Genomic DNA, 22,289 nt, shown 5'->3' with positions numbered 1-22,289 from the left:
ATCACATCTGCTACCCTCCATGCTCTGAAAAAGTTGACAAACTACAGACTGGGGGACAAGAATAGTGGCCACTTGGTTCTGAAAAGAAAATTTTATTGGAAAACAGCCATTTGCTGATGTATTATCTTTGCCTGTCTTTGTGCTACAACAGCCAAGATGAGTAGTTGCAGCAGACACAGTATAGCGCACAAAGCCTACAATATTTTCCATCTGGATCTTTGCAAAAAACAAAATTTTACTGAGTCCTGCCCTAAAGAGACAGAAGTCCACAGGGAACAGTAATGGAAGGACAATGCAAGCCAGTCAGGGGAGCAAAGCAGGGGGTCATGGGGAAGAGGGGAGCACAGAGGGGATGCTGACAGGAAGGGGTAGGGGAGGCAGGTGTGCAGAGGGGGACATGGGGGTGACACAGAGAGAGGTGCTGGCCTACTAGGCCACCTGAGAGGGAGGTCAGGCCTCAGAAGGCAGCACATCCCATCTGAAATTATTTCTAGAAACTTACAGACCTGAGTGCAAATCCTGATATGCATCAAACAGCTCCTGAAGCCTCTGTTCAGCTTTGTATGCCCGGATGGTCCTGAGTCCCCAGAGAGAAGATGCTAAGTGGGAAAACACTGGGCTCTGAGCTGGGGAAGCAGAGACAGACACATGACAGAGAAAGTCAGGGAGGCTGGATGGGAGGAAACCACTGCCTCCCGGGCTCTGTGGTCACACGTCCTGCCAAAGGGACTCCTCCATGTGACCCTAAACTCCTGCTCACACCAAGCTTCACTTTAATGACCTGGGAATGAGAGATTCTCTTTGAAACTACGTTTGACCAAATTCATTCACAGCTGCTGCTGCTGCTTCTAAGACACTTCAGTCGTGTCCGACTCAGTGTGACCCCATAGACGGCAGCCCACCAGGCTCCCCCGTCCCTGGGGTTCTCCAGGCAAGAACACTGGAGCGGGTTGCCATTTCATTCACAGCTAGATTTATATAAAGAAATTCTTTACTGGTTCTTTCATCAAGGTCCTCTCAAACACACCTCCCTCCAAATTCTTCTGGCATCTCTTCGGGTAGAAACTTTTAAAAAATTTATTGAAGTATAGTTGATTTACAATAATGTGTTAGTTTCAGGTATATAGTATAGTCATTCAGTTATTTTTTCTGACTGTATTCTATCACAGATTATTACGAGATGCTGAATAAAATTTCCTGTACTTCACAGTAAATCCTTGTTGCATACCTATTTGACAAATAGTAGTGTGTCTATTAATCCCATATTTCTACTTTGTTCCCCCCTCCTTCCCAATCCCCTTTGGTAAGTTTGTTTTATATGTCTCTGAGTCTATTTCTATTTTGTGTACAGATTCATTTGTATTATTTTTAGATTCCATATATAAGTGATACCATATTTGTCTTTCTCTGACTTAAAAAAAAATATTATTCTCTAAATCCACCCATGTTGCTTCAAATGGTGATATTTTTTTCTTTTTCATTGTTAACTAATTTTTGAATTCATAACATTCTAAAAGTTAATTCCTCATTAGAGTCCTCTCCACACTGAATTTTAATGAGCTACCTGCATGCTGTCTCCACCTTAGATGAGTAACCTAAAGGCTGGGATAGAGTTAGTACATCGCCCAACCTGGACCAGAGCTAGACACAGGATGGGGTGAGAGGAGTAAGGGGAGCAGACAGTCCTCCACGTCCCTCTTCCTGGGCCTCCCCCTGCACCTGCGCCAGGAGCCTCTGTGCGGGTCACGGAGGACCCGGCACTGCACCGCCCTTGTGCCCTCAGGACCCGGCAGATGGAGCCTTTGAACAGTCTTGACTTCTGCCCTGGGAACCTGATGGATGCTTTCATAACTGCCTGCTGGATCTCTGAACCACGACATGATCTAACACTTTCCCTTTGTCCCCTGTTCATGCAAACAGCTGAAAGAGACTCGGTGGTGCCTTTGTTCATCCAGTTTAGTACCTGTGTTCTCATTCCTGCATCCATACCGCTCTCTCTCTCTTTATTGATTAACTTTTTAGCTTCCTATAACGTTTTGCTTATAAGAGCAACAGAAACTCAGATGGAGCTCATGCTCCAAATAATAAAGGCCTAGGGACTCTGTTCAGGCCTTTTCTGCAGCCCAGCAGGTGTCCCAACCCACCCCCAGAACTCAGTCTGGAAGCAGGGTGCTCACAGGGATGATGCAGGGGTATTTCAGGGCTCATCACCCTGTCAGGAGGATGCCAAGAGTCCAGCTCCAGAGAACACAGAAAACTCACTAGAACCAGGCTCTTGTTTCAGAGCAAATGTTGTGACATCAACACTATTCATCACAGACAAGGCTTCTGAGGAGGAAGCAGACGTGGCTGTCCCCCAGGGGGAGTCCTTGAGTGAACTCTCCAGCGTGGTCTCCCTCAACTGCTTCCCTGTCAGGAGATCAAAGTGCAGCTGATTCCCTCCAGTGGGGATGGAGGGCAGGATCGACTTTAGAAACCAGGTGTCATCTCAGCCTTGAACACCAGGGAACCAAACACCCATCGCCTACCTCACCTCATGCCTAAGAGTTACAGGCTGGGGCAATCTGGACCCATGAAAAGCCATCCTGTTTCTCTCAAATCCCGTTTAGGGTTGAGCAGGATGCGAGGATGAGTGAACTGGAGGGTCTGCAAAGAAATGAGCTAGTGCAGGGGGAGAGGGGCTGTTAAGGCTCTGGTGCTGTGTTGCCCAAGGTTGCCACCGAGCTCGCTGTCCTGAAGCAACTATGTCACAGTCATGGTGTCAGTCCACAGTCACAGACACGTGTAACCCTACAGTTCACAGGACTGACAGATCCCTCTCTCGTGTCCTCCTAAGGGATTCTTTCCAGCATCACTTATATGAATGGCTTTGAGAAAGGGGGGTCACAAACAGTGTGGTGTCACCCCAAATACTAGTAATGACAGAGAGCAAACCTGCAAATAACAGGGCTTATCTTTTCAGCAGGGCTTCCCTGGTGGATCAGACAGTCAAGAATCCACTCGCCATGCAGGAGACCTGGCTTCAGTCCCTGGGTCTGGGAAGATCCTCTGGAGAAGGGAACGGCTACCCACTCCAGTATTTTTCCCTAGAGAATTCCATGGACAGAGGAGCCTGGTGGGCTACAGCCCATGGGGTCACAAAGAGTCAGACACAACTGAGAGACTAACATGTATCTTTTCAAAACACTTAACAACTGCAACTTACTTAAACATGTGAAAAAAATGTATTTTTCAAAAATATCACTTCTGACATATTTCCTAAAGTCTTCTTTCCTTTTCCTAATCTTTTCTTTCCATTGTCATTTCTGGTAACTTCAGGAGGAGAAACAATGCCTATTTTCCTTCTACATTAGTTCCAACAGGACAAAATATTTTTAAGAAAAGTATTTATAAAATAGATACTCTGTGTGAAATATGTCATGAACAAGACAGAAATGGTCCATGTCTTCATTGTGCTCACATCCATCCTCCTTGTGCTAAAATGCAAAGTCACAGCTGACCTACCACCTGCTCTATTTGCCTTAAGGAACACACTGACTCACAGTGGCCATAACATTCAATTCCCTAATGTTGACTTGGTGAGAAATTCCAGAAAACAGAGTCTTCAGGATTTCAGGGGTCTGGTTAATTATGGCATAAATGGAAGCCAGCCTGCACTGTCATCCCAATCTGAGAGCCCCGGTACTCACTTGTACATTCCAGGCGTTTCACATCTCGTGAAGTCCTTAAGAAATACCACCGGAGGACAAAGAAAATGATGCCAAGGGTAATCACAGGTATAGCAATCCAAGGAATCGCAGCCACCATCACGCCCAGCACACCAACCACGAGAAGAAATGTCTGAAATAGCAAAAATAGATGCAGAGGCCTCCTTAGGAAGGGTACTTGCCAAAGATAAACTGTAATGGTTTGTTCTGTTGGGATTAAACCCCTTTCCTCAAAAAGACTTGTTGGAAGAGCAGGGAATGCTTTCCCTTCCAAAGAAATAAAATTAGAGGTGGTCCTCATGATATTTAACGCATATGCCAAACACTCTGATAAGAACTTTCTAGGTATCAGCTCTTGTGATATACTCAGTAGCCCCATGAGGCAGGCATTACTACTTTTAACAGAGAGAACATTTGAGGCTCAGAGAGTAGGAGCTGAATCCCAAACTATCAGGAGTCTGCAGGTGTTAGTAGACAGATGAGCAAGGAGGCATTACAGGTGAGGAATCCAGACACCTCAGCTATGCATGGAGGGATAAAGAGGTGGTTAGTTACAAATTCAGTGTTCAGAAAAGTAGAACAAAATTTAAATGTTGACCTTTGGAAGTAGCAATTCCTCTTTCTAGATTTTCTATCCACAGTTAATATTTACTGAGTGTTGACTATATACATGACTAGACCTTCAAACCTTCACATGGATTAACTCATTAACCATTACAATAGCTTAATCTAGTAAGAGTATTATCTCATTTTACAGATGGAGAGAGTAAGGTACAGGGAGAGGAAAAGCAACTTGATGGAGACTGAAAAACCTAAGTCACGAAGCTGGAAAGCTCATGTCATGAGCCTTTATGACATAGTTAAGCTTGCCCCTAACATACAGCCATCTTTCTATCTTTATACTAAGTATTTAAAATGCCTATTCCAAAGGCTAATGATTATAAAAACAGCAGATCCCATTTACCAGGTATTTACCATATGTAAGACACTACGCTAAGAGTTCCATGAACATTCTCTTAATCATCACATTATCCTGTGAGATGATTTTATCTTGGGAAATGATCTCGGTCAAAAAAAGACAGACAGTAAAATAGAAAACAAAATCATTGACTGGTGCTGATTTAAGCATCCATCTTTATCAGGAGAAGTATAATACCCTTACTTTTAAGAATGCAATAAACACTTAGTGTCTGCTTGCTATGACAGTGGGGTGGGGTGGTGGGGATGTGCAGATTCAGTCTGGTCCAAGGCCTCCAAAGTTTAGGCTCTCAGGTGGATGCAAATTCATGGTGATCTGCACAAGGCAGAGTGCTGGGGAAACAGTGAAGAATTCAGGAACATTTTTAGACAATTCTAGGGGACTTAGGATGAATTTTACAGGCTGGTTTAACAAATAGACCCTGGAGAAGGGAACACTCCAGTATTCTCGCCTGGAGAATTCGCAAAGAGTTGGACACAACTGAGCGACTTTCACTTTCATTTAACAAATAGAAAGATTGGCAAGAATAACTTGCAGGCAGTAACTAGAATTGATGGTACTTTTGACCAAAAGGGAGCTGGGATGAGGTTGAGATGACTTCTGAGTTAACACTGGCTGCTCTGTGTCTTCTCAGCACCATCACCTGCACCCCATACTCGCTAGCCAGGGCCTCCCCATCATGTCACCCAGGGCTGCTGGCCCAGGCGCATCTCTGAGGGATGGGTTAGCATGATAATGTTTGTATCATAGAGGCATGTATCAATTCACAGCTCTTCCAGATTGAGTTTTCTCGGAGGATCTTCACACCTATCTTGTGAATGAGAAAAGTAAAAACTTCATTTTCATTTACAGATATGACATAAAGATGGGAGGGTAAGTGGCTGTCCTGACTTTTTTCCAGGAAGGACTGCAGGTCAAGGAGAAAGACAGGAGCACTTTGTACTCAGGGAACCCTAGGGCCACAGTGGCAGGAAGGAGGAGCCTGGAAGGAGGAAGAAATGTCCAGAACTGTGACTGTGTCCAGGAGCCCTTGGGAACCAAACCCTATTATCTGGATGGAGACCCATGTGCTTTTCCTGTTTCTCCCACACCTGCCGTGGTATCAAAATAAAACAAAGAGTGAAGAGGACGGGATTCTGAAGGAATACATTCCAGTCATAAGTGGAGAAAGATAGGCCTGACTGACCACTCTCCTATTAGACCTATAGATGAACAACTGCTTACAGCCCCTTCATTAAATATGCATTCTATCTGCTACAACATTCACGCTCATGGGGAGGGGTCCTGCCAGCTCCTTCTATGTCTGGTCTTAAGTCACTTGATTTGCCACTGTTGGTTGTCAAAAACAAAAACAAAAACCTGCTAAAACATCAATAAAAAATGCAAATTACAGTTTTCAGCAGACTCGCATCATTTGATGGACAACATTCATCAGTTTCAATAATCCGGCTCTCCCCAGGTGAGGGCCTTTTAAGACTAAACCCAGCCTGGCAGATAACCTGGGAAGTAGAGGTAAAATCAAAGTGAAGGGCTTGACAGGAACTGAGCCAATGCATTTTCCTTAGGTACCCAGTGAAGACCCATTCATTATTAAAGCTCTCAGAAGCTCCAAAGCTAGGCCACGTCCTTCAGGCTTCATTCCCCTAAATTCTGAAGCAATTCGAAGAGGTACCTACTTATAGGTAATACTATAGCTACCCTCATTGTGGATAGAATATTATATATTTATAAACAGTGTATGGGTTTACAGTTATATGTATACACATCTGTGAAGCTTTAATGCCAGCTATCTCAAACCCTTTATAGAAGTTGGCAGATGAAAACAGTATCTAAGCAAAAATCATTTGAAGAAGGAAACAAAAGATTCTGGTGTGCAATACACATCCCTTCCTTGAACCCAACTTCATTTCTTTCTGCTATATTCTCAAGAATTTCAAAAAAAATTCAATTCAAGCTACACACAATTCCCCCCATCTGGTTGGACTTCAGGCCCATCTGATGGACCACATCACCATAGCCAGTGCTTCTGTACCTCTGTCTCACAGGCACAGAGACAATGATGGGTATATAGAAAGAAGCATATGACCCAGAAGCAAGTGACTCAAGTCCCGATGCCCCCAAATAAGGAGAATCATCATTTTTATATATTTCTCATTTGGAGCACACACCATTTGGGAAATTCTACCCAAAGTCTATGAATCCACATGAAAAAATATTTAAAATTCTTAGATGAAATATTCAACTTGAAAGAAAATGGTGATTTTTCACAATTCAGAAAAATTCTTGTTTGTGGAGAATGACAGCCTATACCTGGAGAGGAAGTTCCACTAGCCCAGTATTGTGCTGAGACAGGGTTTAGGACAAACCTTTCTGAATATTATTAACAGGGATGGTAAGACTCTACACCCACTCTCAATCTTAGTAAAATCTGGGACATACCAACAACATAAAAGGATGGTGGTAGGAATTGAATGAGGTAATGAACTAAAGTGCTTGACAGTTCATGCATAACAAACAGAAACTCTAACTCCATCATCACCACCCTCCAGTGTGGTGGCAGCCAGCATGCCAGCAGCCAGGGGAAGAGGGATGAGGTATTCACAGATTTATGAGCCCCCCAAATATTAAGAATCTCATGAAGTTGAGCCCTAACCACTCATTCTAACCACGAGAACAGCTTAGTATTACCTAGAGACATATCAGAGAAGGTGCTACTTTTCCTAGATGTGGTGATGATGTCACATATACCAAAGTGACTGTGGCTTTTCTTTGGTCACAGTGAAAACTGTATCAGTGGTCTATTTTATTTGAAGATGCACTTTTTAAAAAAATATATATAAATTTATTCATTTTAACTGGAGGTTAATTACTTTACAATATTGGCATTGAAACATGAAGATGCACTTTTAAAATAATGTGACCAATAAACTTCATGCCTACTGCAATTTTTGTCCTCTCTGTATTATCCTCTCCACTCTAGACCTTCCAAAGATTGATAAACTTACAGACATGGCAGTAAGTAACATTTTTTGAGATGTTTCTTTCCTTTAAAAAAATTTTTTTAAAAGAGATGTTTCTTTTCTTATTCCATATCTTCTTTCTCTTTCAAGTTATCCTTTTTTTTTTTTAACTGAAGACTTACTGTTTTGACACTTCTAAGTATTTATGGGAGACTAAGGGAAAAAGTGATGGACCGCTGAATCAACAAAACCAAACCAGATTATTCAATATAGTCTAAAGAGAAGAATAATTTGACATTTTCTGTTTCATGCACCATGAACTGGCATATAATACCAATGGAAGTACAAAATCGAGGTTTCGTAAACTTGTGAATCTCAGGAAATTCAACTGTGTCCACTCCAAGTTGGCATTCTTGGCCAAAGCAAGCAGCCTGGTTAGAATGTCAGAATGAAATCGAGGTTTTGTAAACTTGTGAATCTCAGGAAATTCAACTGTGTTCACTCCAGGTTGGCATTCTTGGTGGAAGCAAGCAGCCTGGTTAGAATGTCACGATGACTAAGGCAGAGGACATGTCACACCACCTATGGAAGGAAGTCCCATGAGCATCTTTCTTCCTCCGAAAGGATGCTACACTGTGAGCAGCTGTTTAGATGCCACACTAGCATCTAAATGAATTGTAAATGAAATATATAAAAAAGCAGCAAATAAAATATTTCCTGTGAAAATGTTAATGGTCTTGTTTAAAAGCCTATCCAAACAAAAAAATTGAAAAGGCAAGATATTGCTTTATTGCTAGAGGCCATGACAAGTTTTCTCATAACACAGAAGTTCCACAATTCTCTAAATCTAGCCAACAAGCAAAGAAGTGATGGCTACCCCATGATCTCAATATCAATTGCAGATGACATTTTATAAGACTTGCCATGAGTCCCAATCTCAAGTATTTTACAGGCTTTATATAATCTCATCCTTATATCAATATGAGGAGGGATTATCCTCTTCATTTACAAAGCAGGAAACTGATACTCAAAGAGGCTTATCGATTTGCCCAGATGTAAGTAATTCAGTCATTATGACCCCAAGTCTTTTCTTTTAATTTCTGTCTGTTACTGTATCACATATAGAGATAAACTTCACATTCTAAAAATTAATATCTAAATAAACTCCTCTGTTACATATTTTACCTTCTGTCTTCATTTTCTAATTCTGTTGGGTTTCTTGCAGTTGTATCTGTTGTATCCCATGAGGGGACCATTGGTTTCTAGATTCCAAGCTAATTAGGGAGTAACAGCCCACTCAGTTCAGAGAGCAGACTGATCATTAAAAGATCCTAAAAGCGCTTGCTGGGCTTTCCTGGCAGCTCAGTGGTAAAGAATCTGCCTGCCAATGCTGGAGATGTGGGTTTTATCATTGTATCGGGAATATCCTCTGGAGAAGGAATCAGTAACCCACTCCATATTCTTGCCTGGGAAATCCATGGATAAAGGAGCCTGGAGGCCTATAGTCCATGGGGTCACAATGAGTCGAACAAACTTGGCGACTGAGCAGCAACAGGAGCAGTGTGTTCTGTCTGTAGTTTTTCAGGCACTCTGTCTACCGGATCTAATCCCTTGAATCTATTTGTCATCTCTATTTTATAACCGTGAGGGATTTGATTTTGGTCAAACATGAATGGCCTATTGGTTTTCCCAACTTTCTTTAGTTTAAGCCTGAATTTTGCAAGAAGAAGCTGATGATCGGAGCCAGAGTCAGTTCCAGGTCTTGTTTTTGCTAACTGTATAGAGTCTCCATCTTTGGCTGAAAAGGACATAATCAATCTGATTTCAGTATTGATTATTTTGTGATGTCCGTGGACATTTTGTGATGTCCATGTGTAGAATCATCCCTTGTGTTGCTGGAAGAGGGTGTTTGCTATGACCAGTGTTTTCTCTTGACAAAACTTTGTTAGCCTTTGCCCTACTTCATTTTGTACTCTAAAGGTCAAACTTGCCTGTTACTCCAGATATCTCTTAATTTCCTACTTTTGCATTCCAATTCCCTATAATGAAAAGGATATCTTTCTTTGGTATTAGTTCTAGAAGGTTTTGTAGGTCTTCATAGAACCATTCAACTTCAGCTTCTTTGGCATCAGTAGTTGGGGTGTAGACCTGGATTACTATAATGTTGAATGGTTTGCCCTGGAAGTGAAACAAGATCATTCTGTCGTGGTTTATATATATATATATATATATATTTTATACTTTACAATATTGTATCGGTTTTGCCATACATTGACATGAATCTGCCATGGGTGTACATGTGTTCCCCATTCTGTCGTTTTTGAGTTTGCACCCAAGTACTGCGTTTCAGACTTTCTTGCTGACTATGAGAGCTACTCCATTCCTTTTAAGGGATTCTTGCCCACAGAAATAGATACAACGGTCATCTGAATTAAATTCGTCCATTCCCTTCTATTTTAGTTCATTGATTCCTAAGATGTTGATATTCACTCTTGCCATCCTCCTGCTTGACCACATCCAATTTACCATGATTCATGCACCTAAAATTCCAGGTTCCTATGCAATATTGTTCTTTACAGCATTGGACTTTGCTTTCACCAACAGACACATCTATAACTGAGCATCATTTCTTCTTCAGCCCAGGTGCTTCACTTTTTCTGGAGCTATTAGTAATTGCCCTCCACTCTTCCCCAGTAGCATACTGGACACCTTCCAACCTGGAGGGCTCATCTTCTGGTATCATATCTTTTTGCCTTTCCATACTACTCATGGGGTTCTCATGGAAAGAACACTGGAGTGGTTTGTCATTTTCTCCACCAGTGGACCACATTTTGTCAGAACTCTCCACTATGATCTGTCCATCTTAGTTGGCCCTGCATGACATGGCTCACAGCTTCATTGAGTTACACAAGCCTTTCACCACAACAAGGCTGTGATCCACGAAGGGGGAAAGGACATGAACAGTCAGTTATTTAAGCTTAGCCAAGTTGTTGATTCTTTTTTGTTGTTGTTGCTGTTGTTGTTTTCTCTTCCTGAATGAGGGGTGTGTGAGGAAGAAAGGTTCTGCAATTCAGTTTTCCTCAATAAATTATAGCATTTTGCTGAGGGCAGCTGTGTTCAACTTCTCATACTCAAAGCGGTCCCATTTTTTTTTAATTTAATAAGTTATTTTGGGGAATTTTTAATCTATTATTTTTAATTGAAGGATAATTATAATGTCTAAATCTCACTTCCATATCTTACTTTCATTTTCACTTGTTTTACTAGTAGAAAGACTTCTAGGAGGTGATGATTTCAATGATAAGAACTGTACATAATTGAGACTCTTTACTCAGTGTTATTTGGGACTTTGGAAAATTGTATGAAAATTACATTAATTTGAAATATTTTGGGCCCAATGGTAAGTTCTGAAAACAACTGATTTTTATTCCATGAGTCTACAAAAGAAAGTGTCCATTAAAATTTTCAAGAATTACAAACCTGGAATCTCTGTAATACAAACTCTTGAGATGATATTGATGGGCTTGGAAACTGTCTGACGATCACTTTAATGCAACATAATGCCAGTATCATCAGACAATGTTTCTCACTTAAAAACACATATGGTATTTTAAAAATAACTACCCATTACTTAGTGTTCAACATGTATTTAGATGTTATGCAAAAAATAATATTAAAACAGCTTCATTTTATCTTCCCAACATTTATGGAGTTGGTATTATTTTCTCTATGCTACTGAGAGGAGACTGGCTTTGTGGGGCAGAGACAGGAAGAGGAAGAGCTGGAATTCAAGCTTGGAAAGGGAGACTGCAGGGCTTCCCACACCACTGTACTTTAAAGTTGTTGACATCATAAATGATTATCAGGTAGAATCACACTACATAATTTTTTTTTTTAATGCTGCTTTCCTTCATCCTTTTTGAAATGGTGAACAGCTCCAATTTGCCCAACAACTATAATGTGACTGAACAGGCAACATATCTGGTATCTGTAAGAGTCAGTGTACAGGATGGTGCACAGACTCATGATTGCCCTCTGTTGGGATGTGGCCTCAGTGACATTGTCTGAGTACATGTTCTGTCCTGAAGGGTAGACTCACGACTCAGAACGCAGGGTTTTCATTAGCTACACTTGGCATCACTACTACAAAATATTAAATAAATTATCTGATATATCTTTTAAGGGAATGAGAAGGAATCAAATAAGGAAAAGTATATGAAATAGACTCTTTAGAAGTATTTTACTTTAAAAATAAAAATGATCAAGAATCTTCCAAGGTAAAAAAAAAAAAAAAAAAAAAGAATCTTCCAAGGTTTATCAAATACATCAAGGATAAGCAGAATCATCAAAAATGAGTTTGAAAACACTTGGCATGAACTACATCCTTTAAAACAAACGGAAAAATCCCCTCCAGTCCCTCCCTTCCCTCCTCTCAGCTGGGGATAAAAAGAAAGACTGGGTCCCACATAGGAACTCTGCTTCCAGCAGCACCTTCTGTTCCACCATCCACAGAGGCCTTTCCCTCTCATCTGGGATCAAAGGTCACCTCCTAGAAGCTCGGCCCATCTCCTGGACCAGGCTCCCTAACTGCCTCTAGCCTCCACATCCATTTTGCCTTTCAGACCTTCCTCCACAGAGCTCCCACGATTAGGATTCCAAAGCCATAAAGGGGTGAATCTCTGAATGTCTTCCTTCCCTGGGGGACTGGAAGAGACCCATGAGGGGAGGGCTTTGTGCCTGACTCACGCCTATACCTCTTGGCCTCAATTCCTTCTTGTTGAAGGGAAGGGCAGAAAAGAGGGAAAAATCATCAACCATACTCCCCTCCCAGAAACCAAAATCTCAAACAACCAACACCACCTCCTCAGACCCTACATTCCAGATGGGCCTCTCTCCTGATTTATTCAAACTCCTTCTGGTCTGTCTTCATCTCAACCCCCTCCATGCCTCCTGGATTTGCAGCCCTTTGCTTTCTAACTCCTCCTATCTGAAACCTGCTCCTCAGGTCACCAGATGCCTCCTGATTCCAAATCAACCAACAGGTTTCCGTGGACTCACCTTCTCGTTTGCACTGAACAGACCTGTCCTTCCTCGGGTCTCCACCATATCTTCTCCTCTGTTCCTCGCTGTTCATTATGTGTCCTCTGCACTTCCCTTCTCTCTCTGCTTTCTCTCTGAATATCAGGGCTTCCCTAAGCTTCTGATCTTGGCTCCTAAAATACTTCCCTCTCTCTTGGCAATCTTACCCATCTTCAGAGATTTAGCTACTTGTTCAGTGAAAAACACTCAGGCTCCACGTTCATCCCAGGTCTCTCTCTCAAAGAACAGACTCTTACTTCCAAGGAACTACAGGACACCTCCACCAAACTTCAAGATAATTGAATTTCAAGTGGTAGAGGAAGGACTAGAAATCAGCTTGACTAAAATTTTCTCTCCTCTTTAATGAGACTATTTTCTGCTGAAATCTGGTGGCATCTATCCCTGTTCCTCTATATGCCATCCAAAACTATGTGACGAATTCTGATTATGATGACTAACTAACCAGATGCTAAGCACACGGCAGAAAAACAACCTCGGCCCAGCTTGGTATAGCAAAGAAACAGAACCTTTCACAAGACCGTTTCAAAGTAATTCACAATCACTGTCAAAACATGACACTGTTTTTAGGGAAAAATTGTTTCTGGGGATAAATTATGTAGCTAAATCCAACAGGGCACATTTATAAAAGAAGTTTGCAGAAGAGAAAGAAAAATAAACATCTTTTCAATAAGTTATCTGCCTCTGAGTCTCAGCTTAGTTCGTATTGGTAATAGTGGAATCCTTGCCCACAGGCTGTGCTGTCTGCAGGCAAATGTTCATTGCTGCATTTCTATGTACAGGTTTTGATACATGCATTTCATTTCCAAAATTAACACTTGGAAAGAAAAAGTAAATTCCCCAAGGCTTAATCACTGAAAAGTAGACAGAAATAAATAACAGAAAAAAACATTCCATGTGAGCAAAAATACTGAATGTGGGGATGAGAGCTGAGATGACCCAACATCATTCATTAGAACCTCAAGTTCACAGACAGAGGCTGAATAAAAGATATTCCTATAGGTCTCTCTCTCTCTCTCTCTTTTTTTTTAAGACAACTTAAGACAAAGCAACCAACTTATGAAAAGAAAATCTGCCTACAAAAACAAAAGACATTTTCTGAGATGACTTTGATCTAGACATCTCTTCAAGAAAATTAGAGATACTAAGGGAACATTTCATGCAAAGATGGGCTCAATAAAGGACAGAAATTATGTACCTAACAGAAGCAGAAGATATTAAGAAGAGGGGGCAAGAATACACTGCTGCTGCTGCTAAGTCGCTTCAGTTGTGTCCAACTCTGTGCGACCCCATAGACGGCAGCCCACCAGGCTCCCCTGGGATTCTCCAGGCAAGAACGCTGGAGTGGGTTGCCATTTCCTTCTCCAATGGATGAAAATGAAAAGTCAAAGTGAAGTCGCTCAGTCGTGTCCGACTCTTAGCGACCCCATGGACTGCAGCCCACCAGGCGCTTCTGTCCATGGGACTTTCCAGGCAAGAGTACTGGAGTGGGGTGCCATTGCCTTCTTTGCAAGAATACACAGAACTATATAAAAAAGATATTCATGACCCAGATAACAGCAATGGCGTTATCATAGAGCCAGACATCCTGGAACGTGAAGTCAAGTGGGCCTTAGGGAGAATCACTACGAACAAAGCTAGTGGAGATGACAGAATTCCAGCTGAGCTATTTCAAATCCTAAAAGATGATGGTGCAAAAGTCCTGCACTCAATATGCCAGCAAATTTGGAAAACTCACCAGTGGCCACAGGACTGGAAGAGATCAGTTTTCATTCCAATCCCAAAGAAGGGCAATGACAAAGAATGTTCAAACTAAAGCACAATTGCACTCATCTCACACACCAGCAAAGTAATGCTCAAAATTATCCAAGTTAGGCTTCAACAGTACATGAACCATGAACTTCCAGATGTTTAAGCTGGATTTCAAAAAGGCAGAGGAACCAGAGATCAAATTGCCAACATCCGTTGGCTCATTGAAAAAGGAACAGAATTCCAGAAAAACATCTACTTCTGCTTTATTGACTATGCCAAAGCCTTTGTGTGGATCCCAACACACTGGAAAATTCTTAAAGAGATGGGAAAACCAGACCACCTTACCTGACTCCTGAAAAATCTGTATCCAGGTCAAGAAGCAATAGTTAGAACTGGGCATAGAAAAACAGACTGGTTCCAAAGTGGGAAAGGATTATGTCAAGGCTGTATATTGTCACCCTGCTTATTTAACTTATATGCAGAGTATATCATGGGAAATGCTGGACTGGATGAAGCACAACCTGAAATCAAGATTGCTGGAAGAAATTACAATAACCTCAGATACACAGATGACATCATCCTTATGGCAGAATATGAAGGACTAAAGAGTCTCTTGACAAAAGTGAAAGAGGAGAGTGAAAAAGCTGGCTTAACAGTTAGCATTCAGAAAACTAAGACCATGGTATCTGGTCCCATCACTTCATGACAAATAGATGGGGAAACAATGGAAACAGTGACAGACTTAATTTTGGAGGGCTCCAAAATCACTGCAGATAGTGACTGCAGCCCTGAAATTAAAAGATACTTGCTTCTTAGAAGAAACAACCTAGACAGCATATTAAAAAGCAGAGACATTACTTTGCTGACAAAGGTCTGTCTAGGCAAAGCTCTGGTTTTTCCAGTAGTCATGTATGGTTATGAGAATTGGACCATAAAGAAAGCTGAGTGCCAAAGAATTGATGCTTTTGAACTGTGGTGTTGGAGAAGACTCTTGAGAATTCCTTGAACAGCAAGAAGATCAAACCAGTGATTCCTAAAGGAAATCAGTCCCAAATATTCACTGGAAGGACTGATGCTGAAGCTGAAACTCCAATACTTTGGTCACTTGATGTGAAGAACTGACTCATTGGATAAGACCCTGATGCTGTGAAAGATTGAAGGCAGGAGGAGACGGGGACAACAGAGGATGAGACAGTTGAATGGCATCACTGACTCAATGGACATGAGTTTGAGCAAGCTCCAGGAGTTGGTGATGAATGGGGAAGCATGTTGTTTTGCCGTCCATGGGTCACAAAGAGTGGTATATGACTGAATGACTAAACTGAACTGAACTGTCCTTGTCTGGCTTCCCTAGTTGCTCAGTGGTAAAGAATCCGCCTGCCAATGCAAGAGACTCAAGAGATGTGGATTCAATCCCTGGGTTGTGAAGATGCCCTGGAGAAGGAAATGGCAACCCTCTCCAGTGTTCTTTCCTGAGAAATCCCATGGATAGAGGAGCCTAGTGGACTGTAGTCTATGGGGTCACAAATGAGCTGGACACAACTTAGTGATCAAACAATGTTTTCCTTGTTAAAATATTATTTTCACCTTATTTTTACCAATCTTTTCTTTGTAAATAACCATACCTGGCTTTATCCAAATAAAATGGTGTGGGAAATATTTGTCCTCTGTGGGAATACAACGCATCATGCTCATGCTCAGTTGTGTCTGACTCTTTTCAGCCCCAGGGACTGTAGCCCACCAGGCTCCTCTTTCCTTGGAATTTTCTGGACATGAAAACTCAAAAAGGTTGCCAATCCCTTCTCCAAGGCATCTTCCCAACCCAGGAATCAAATCCACATTTTTACATCTCCTGCATTGCCAGGTGAATTCTTTACCACTGAGCCACCTGGAAAGCCCAATACAATGCATAATTTAGTTAACCAAGGCTATCTTTCCATGAGACGTGATTGTTTCTATATTATGAAATGTGCTCACAATAAAAGGAATCAAGATAACGGGAAGGAAGAGGGAGGATCACTTACCCAGCAATTGCTGCTTCGGACCAACCTTGAAGTGACTGTGTAGCCACTCCTGCCCCAGGCGTTCCTCCTGTTAACTCAGCCTCCAAATCACAACTGCACCTTTTTTTTCACAAGCAAGGCCTTTACTGACAATAACAGGACATATGGCCAGGCTGAAAAACCCACTCTCTAATGCTATGAAAAATCCTTGAGCAACAGGCTCTCTGCTACTCCCTGTGAGAACTCTGACAGGACTGGTGCATTACCTGCATGAAATCTTGAAATATCACAGGCAGCAAGTCATCCATATGCCCAATGTCTTTGGAGAAACGATTTAAAATTCTTCCTGCAAGAACAGGATATGAGAAATTATTCACTTCCTCAGATAGGAGCTTTAAGAGAAAGAGATTCATGAACAGATGAAAACAATATTTTTGAAATACACGTAATTAGGGACATACCTGGTGGTATAGTGTCCCCAGTGCAGGGGACATGGGTTCGATTCCTGGTCGAGAAAGATGCCACATGCCACAGAGCTACTGAGCCTGTGTGCCACAACTACTGAAGCCCATATATTTAGAGTCAGAGCTCCACCAGCAAGAGAATCCACCTCAATAAGAAGCCTGCACACTGTAGTGAAAAGTAGCCCTTGCTTCCTGTAACTAGAGAAAGTCCATGCACAGCAACAAAGACCCAGTGCAACCAACAATAAATAAACAAAGACCCAGTGCAACCAACAATAAACAAATCTTTTTTTAAAAAAATAAAGTACATGTATTAAATATTTGGACTTCCCTAGTTGCTCAGTGGTAAAGAATCCACCTTGGTTTTCTTGAAGAGATCTCTAGTCTTTCCCATTCTGTTGTTTTCCTCTATTTCTTTGCATTGATCGCTAAGGAAGGCTTTCTTATCTCTTCTTGCTATTCTTTGGAACTCTACATTCAGATGCTTATAGCTTTCATTTTCTCCTTTGGTTTTTGCCTCTCTTCTTTTCACAGCTATTTGTAAGGCCTCCCCAGACAGCCATTTTGCTTTTTTGCATTTCTTTTCCATGGGGATGGTCTTGATCCCTGTCTCCTGTACAATGTCACGAACCTCATTCCATAGTTCATCAGGCACTCTATATATCAGATCTAGGCCCTTAAATCTATTTGAGAAATGATATGGACCTAACAGAAGCAGAAGATATTAAGAAGAGGTGGCAAGAATACACGGAAGAACTGTACAAAAAAGATCTTCATGACCCAGATAATCATGATGATGTGATCACTAATCTAGAGCCAGACATCCTGGAAAGTGAAGTCAGGTGGGCCTTGGAAAGCATCACTACAAACAAATCTAGTGGAGGTGACAGAATTCCAGTTGAGCTGTTTCAAATCCTGAAAGACAATACTGTGAAAGTGCTGCACTCAATATGCCAGCAAGTTTGGAAAACTCAGCAGCGGCCACAGGACTGGAAAAGGTCAGTTTTCATTACAAACCCAAAGAAAGGCAATGCCAAAGAATGCTCAAACTACCGTACAATTGCACTCATCTCACACACTAGTAAAGGAATGCTCAAAATTCTCCAAGCCAGGCTTCAGCAATATGTGACCTATGAACTCCCTGATGTTCAAGCTTGTTTTAGAAAAGGCAGAGGAACCAGAGATCAAATTGCTAACATTTGCTGGATCATCAAAGAAGCAAGAGAGTTCCAGAAAAACATCTATTTCTGCTTTATTGACTATGCCAAAGCCTTAGACTGTGTGGATCACAATCAATTGTGGAAAGTTCTTCAAGAGATGGGAATACCAGACCACCTAACCTGCCTCTTGAGAAATCTGTATGCAGGTCAGGAAGCAACAGTTAGAACTGGACATGGAACAACAGACTGGTTCCAAATAGGAAACGGAGTACATCAAGGCTGTATATTGTCACCCTGCTTATTTAACTTCTATGCAGAGTACATCATGAGAAACGCTGGACTGGAAGAAACACAAGCTAGAATCAAGATTGCCAGGAGAAATATCAATAACCTCAGATATGCAGATGACACCACCCTTATGGCAGAAAGTGAAGCGGAGCTAAAAAGCCTCTTGATGAAAGTGAAAGAGGAGAGTGAAAAAGTTGGCTTAAAGCTCAACATTCAGAAAATGAAGATCATGGCATCCGGTCCCATCACTCCATGAGAAATAGATGGAGAAACAGTGGAAACAGTGTCAGACTTTATTTTTTGGGGCTCCAAAATCACCGTAGATGGTGACCGCAGCCATGAAATTAAAAGACGCTTACTCCTTGGAAGAAAAGTTATAACCAACCTAGATAGTATATTTAAAAGCAGAGACATTACTTTGCCGACCTAGGTCCGTCTAGTCAAGGCTATGGTTTTTCCTGTGATCATGTATGGATGTGAGAGTTGGACTATGAAGAAGGCTGAGCACCGAAGAATTGATGCTTTTGAACTGTGGTGTTGGAGAAGACTCTTAAGAGTCCCTTGGACTGCAAGGAGATCCAAGCAGTCCATTCTGAAGGAGATCAACCCTGGGATTTCTTTGGAAGCAATGATGCTAAAGCTGAAGCTCCAGTACTTTGGCCACCTCATGCGAAGAGTTGACTCATTTGAAAAGACTCTGATGCTGGGAGGGATTGCGGGCAGGAGAAGGGGATGACCGAGGATGAGATGGCTGGATGGCATCACGGACTCGATGGACGTGAGTCTGAGTGAACTCCGGGAGATGGTGATGAACAGGGAGGCCTGGTGTGCTGCGATTCATGGGGTCACAAAGAGTTGGACACGACTGAGCGACTGAACTGAACTGAACTGAAAGATTCCACCTGCCAAGGCAGGAAACATAAGAGAGGTGGATTCGATCCCTGGGTTGGGACGATCCCCTGGAGAAGGAAATGGCAACTCACTCCACTGTTCTTGCCTGGGAAACCCATGGACAGAGGAGCCTTGTGAGCTACAGTCTATGGGACTGCAAAAGAGTCAGACAGATATTATTCAGTGATTAAAAAGCAATACATTGAATGTATTACAAATTCATATGAAATAAGCCCATGTCAGTGGTAAAAAGAAAGAGAAAATAGGATAATAAGTCAAGAGAAACAAAAATACCACCAAATGGCAGCGGGAAGGAAGTTGAAATTGAGCCCTGATTTTTAAAAGAATGGGGAAATCTTGTGGCAGTATCAAAAATGGTTGGTGGATTTCAGAATGTTCCCTTCCCCCACTCTAGGTCCATCCCATCTGAGACTCATTCCAAATGCTAAATTGATACATAAACAGTTGCAAATACCTAAGTATGCAACAGTTAAAGCAACAATTAATGCAGCAATTAATGCAGCAACTAATCCTAATTGTTATACCGATTTTGCTTTAGTTATGGAGATTAATTTTGCCAAGTGATACTCTCTAAATAAACATATTTATAAACTCTCTGTAGTTTTTTTTCCCCTCCAGATGACTCACAGCACCTCACATTTTGGGAAATTGCGGATTCTCGCCATTTCCAAGTTGTGAGTTTACTACTGGGGTAATAAATCATTATTTTCAGAGATGTACAAGGTACTTTAGCCACCTCATGCGAAGAGTTGACTCATTGGAAAAGACTTTGATGCTGGGAGGGATTGGGGGCAGGAGAAGAAGGGGACGACCGAGGATGAGATGGCTGGATGGCATCACTGACTCGATGGACGCGAGTCTGAGTGAACTCCGGGAGCTGGTGATGGACAGGGAGGCCTGGCGTGCTGCGATTCATGGGGTCACAAAGAGTAGGATACGACTGACGACTGAACTGAACTGACAAGGTGTGATAAGCATAGACTTCTGAATAAGAATCTAAGAAGACCAGAGGGATGTAGGCAGGAAAACAGGAATATTACTAAATGACTAAGAATCAGTTATCATTGATTTTATGTCCCTTCTCAGAATCCACAATAAGAGTATTTCTTAAAGACTGCAGGATTAGAGTATGATAATTTCTAGAAAATATCTGGTATGAACTAAAAATGCCACCTGCCACATCAGGAAACAAAAGATGGTGTAGCCATCGGAACTTGGCAGCCTCGCCTTCAAAGGTGGTGCTCCCTGAGAAGACTCAGGATGAGAAAGCACAGCATACTAGGCCCAGATAGCGCAGGTGCCCATCAAAGGAACTATATAACAGGGAAGAGCCAATTTTGACTCCATGTTGGATCTGTCCTTTGACATTAATGTTGCTATTCATAGCTTTTGTCAGGGAACTCTGCCCTTCTGCCTGAATGTTAAAGTACCGTTTTTCAACTCCCAGGGAGACAATCTGATCTTCACCATATGTGAATGGCTGCAGAAAAGAAAAATTTCCACATAACTAAATCCCCTCCTATTTTGCAAGATAAACGTCCTTTTGACATTACTCTCTCACCTCCTCTCCTCTATGTTCTACAAAAGAACCTGGCATCCAGACCCCAATAAGACCATTATTTTGATAAATTATTCTGTCATCTTCTCAGTCTGCCAAGTTTCCCAATAAAGTTGTTATTCTTTGCTTTAACATGTCATCTGTACGACTTATTGGCGTTGTGAAGTAAGCAGCTGCTGCTGCTGCTGCTGCTGCGGCTGCTAAGTCACTTCAGTCGTGTCTGACTCTGTGCGATCCCATAGACGGCAGCCCACCAGGCTTCCCTGTCCCTGGGATTCTCCAAGCAAGACCACTGGAGTGGGTTGCCATTTCCTTCTCCAATGCATGAAAGTAAAAAGTAAAAGTGAAAGTGAAGTCACTCAGTTGTCTCTGACTCTTAGCGACCCCATGGACTGCAGCCTACCAGGCTCCTCTGTCCATGGGATTTTCCAGGCAAGAGTACTGGAGTGGGGTGCCATTGCCTTCTCCAGAAGTAAGCAGAGCGAGCTTGAACTTAGTAACAAGTAACACGGCTATATGTGGTTTTTTCTTAATATCATACCAGAAACAAAGATCAGCATAAACCATCCATTATAAATTCTACTTTTGAAAATAAACACAGGGAAAAGTTTGATTTAATACACTGCTAAAAGAGTAAATAATTGATGCCCCTAAACTTTGGGCCTATCTTTTCAGTACTTATTTGGACTTTTATTTTCTTGAAGGAATGAAGTTCTGATAATAGACACAGTAGGGAGAGACAAGAGACACATACTGGTATTCCTGCTACTCCAGGATTAGTGACCTTAAAGATTTAAACTTGGTTCCAAATCCTTGAATAATAAATACATCAGCATCTGGAGAAGCCTACAGGTCATCAAGAGCCTGGTTAATCATGGTCACGAGCATGCAGTGGCCATGATAACAGAAATTCAGTCCCACTTGATGCTCCCAAATTTACAACTGTTGCTTCCACATTAACAGGCCAAGTAGAGCAACTTCACAGCCTAATAGCATGGACTCCTCCAATCACCTCCTCACTCCAGCTTCATAATGAGATCTGTGTGGGCCTCTGTAGTTTACTGCCCTGTGCTCCACACAGAGCCTGAGCCAAACAACACGTGCTCAATAAATCTACACAAGATGCTGCCCTCAACAGTCTTATTTAATCCTCACAACAGTCTTGTGAAACAGGAAGGGCAGCGGTTATTCCTATTTCATAGGAGAGGAAGTTCACAGACACTGTCATCATCCTCACTAAGGTTCATTAGGCACTGCCCGTGTGCTAAGTGCTGTGACTGTATTAATCTGCCTAATGCCCACGAAAATCAAGATATTGGTAACTGTGTGAATAATGTTATTTTATAGGTAAGAAAATCAAGACAAAGAAATTAAATAACTAGCACGTAAATATTAACATAACTGTAACT

The 22,289-nt window shown here is 41.8% G+C and overlaps 1 protein-coding gene across 1 annotated transcript in view; it reads right to left on the bottom strand.

Annotated features, from left to right (window-relative positions):
- LOC108637289 (multidrug resistance-associated protein 4-like) overlaps window positions 1-22,289 on the bottom strand; it is a 104,534-nt gene that overhangs the window by 7,092 nt on the left and 75,153 nt on the right. The window contains exons 20-22 of the mRNA XM_018056441.1: window positions 16,765-16,844; window positions 3,690-3,840; window positions 507-626 (exon numbers count right to left, since the gene is read on the bottom strand). Of these exons, the coding sequence (XP_017911930.1) occupies window positions 507-626; window positions 3,690-3,840; window positions 16,765-16,844 (351 nt within the window). The remainder of the gene's footprint in view (window positions 1-506; window positions 627-3,689; window positions 3,841-16,764; window positions 16,845-22,289) is intronic.

Source organism: Capra hircus, chromosome 12 (genome assembly GCF_001704415.2).
Source record: "Capra hircus breed San Clemente chromosome 12, ASM170441v1, whole genome shotgun sequence".
Taxonomy (NCBI): domain Eukaryota; kingdom Metazoa; phylum Chordata; class Mammalia; order Artiodactyla; family Bovidae; genus Capra; species Capra hircus.
This window is presented reverse-complemented; position numbering and strand designations above follow the sequence as displayed.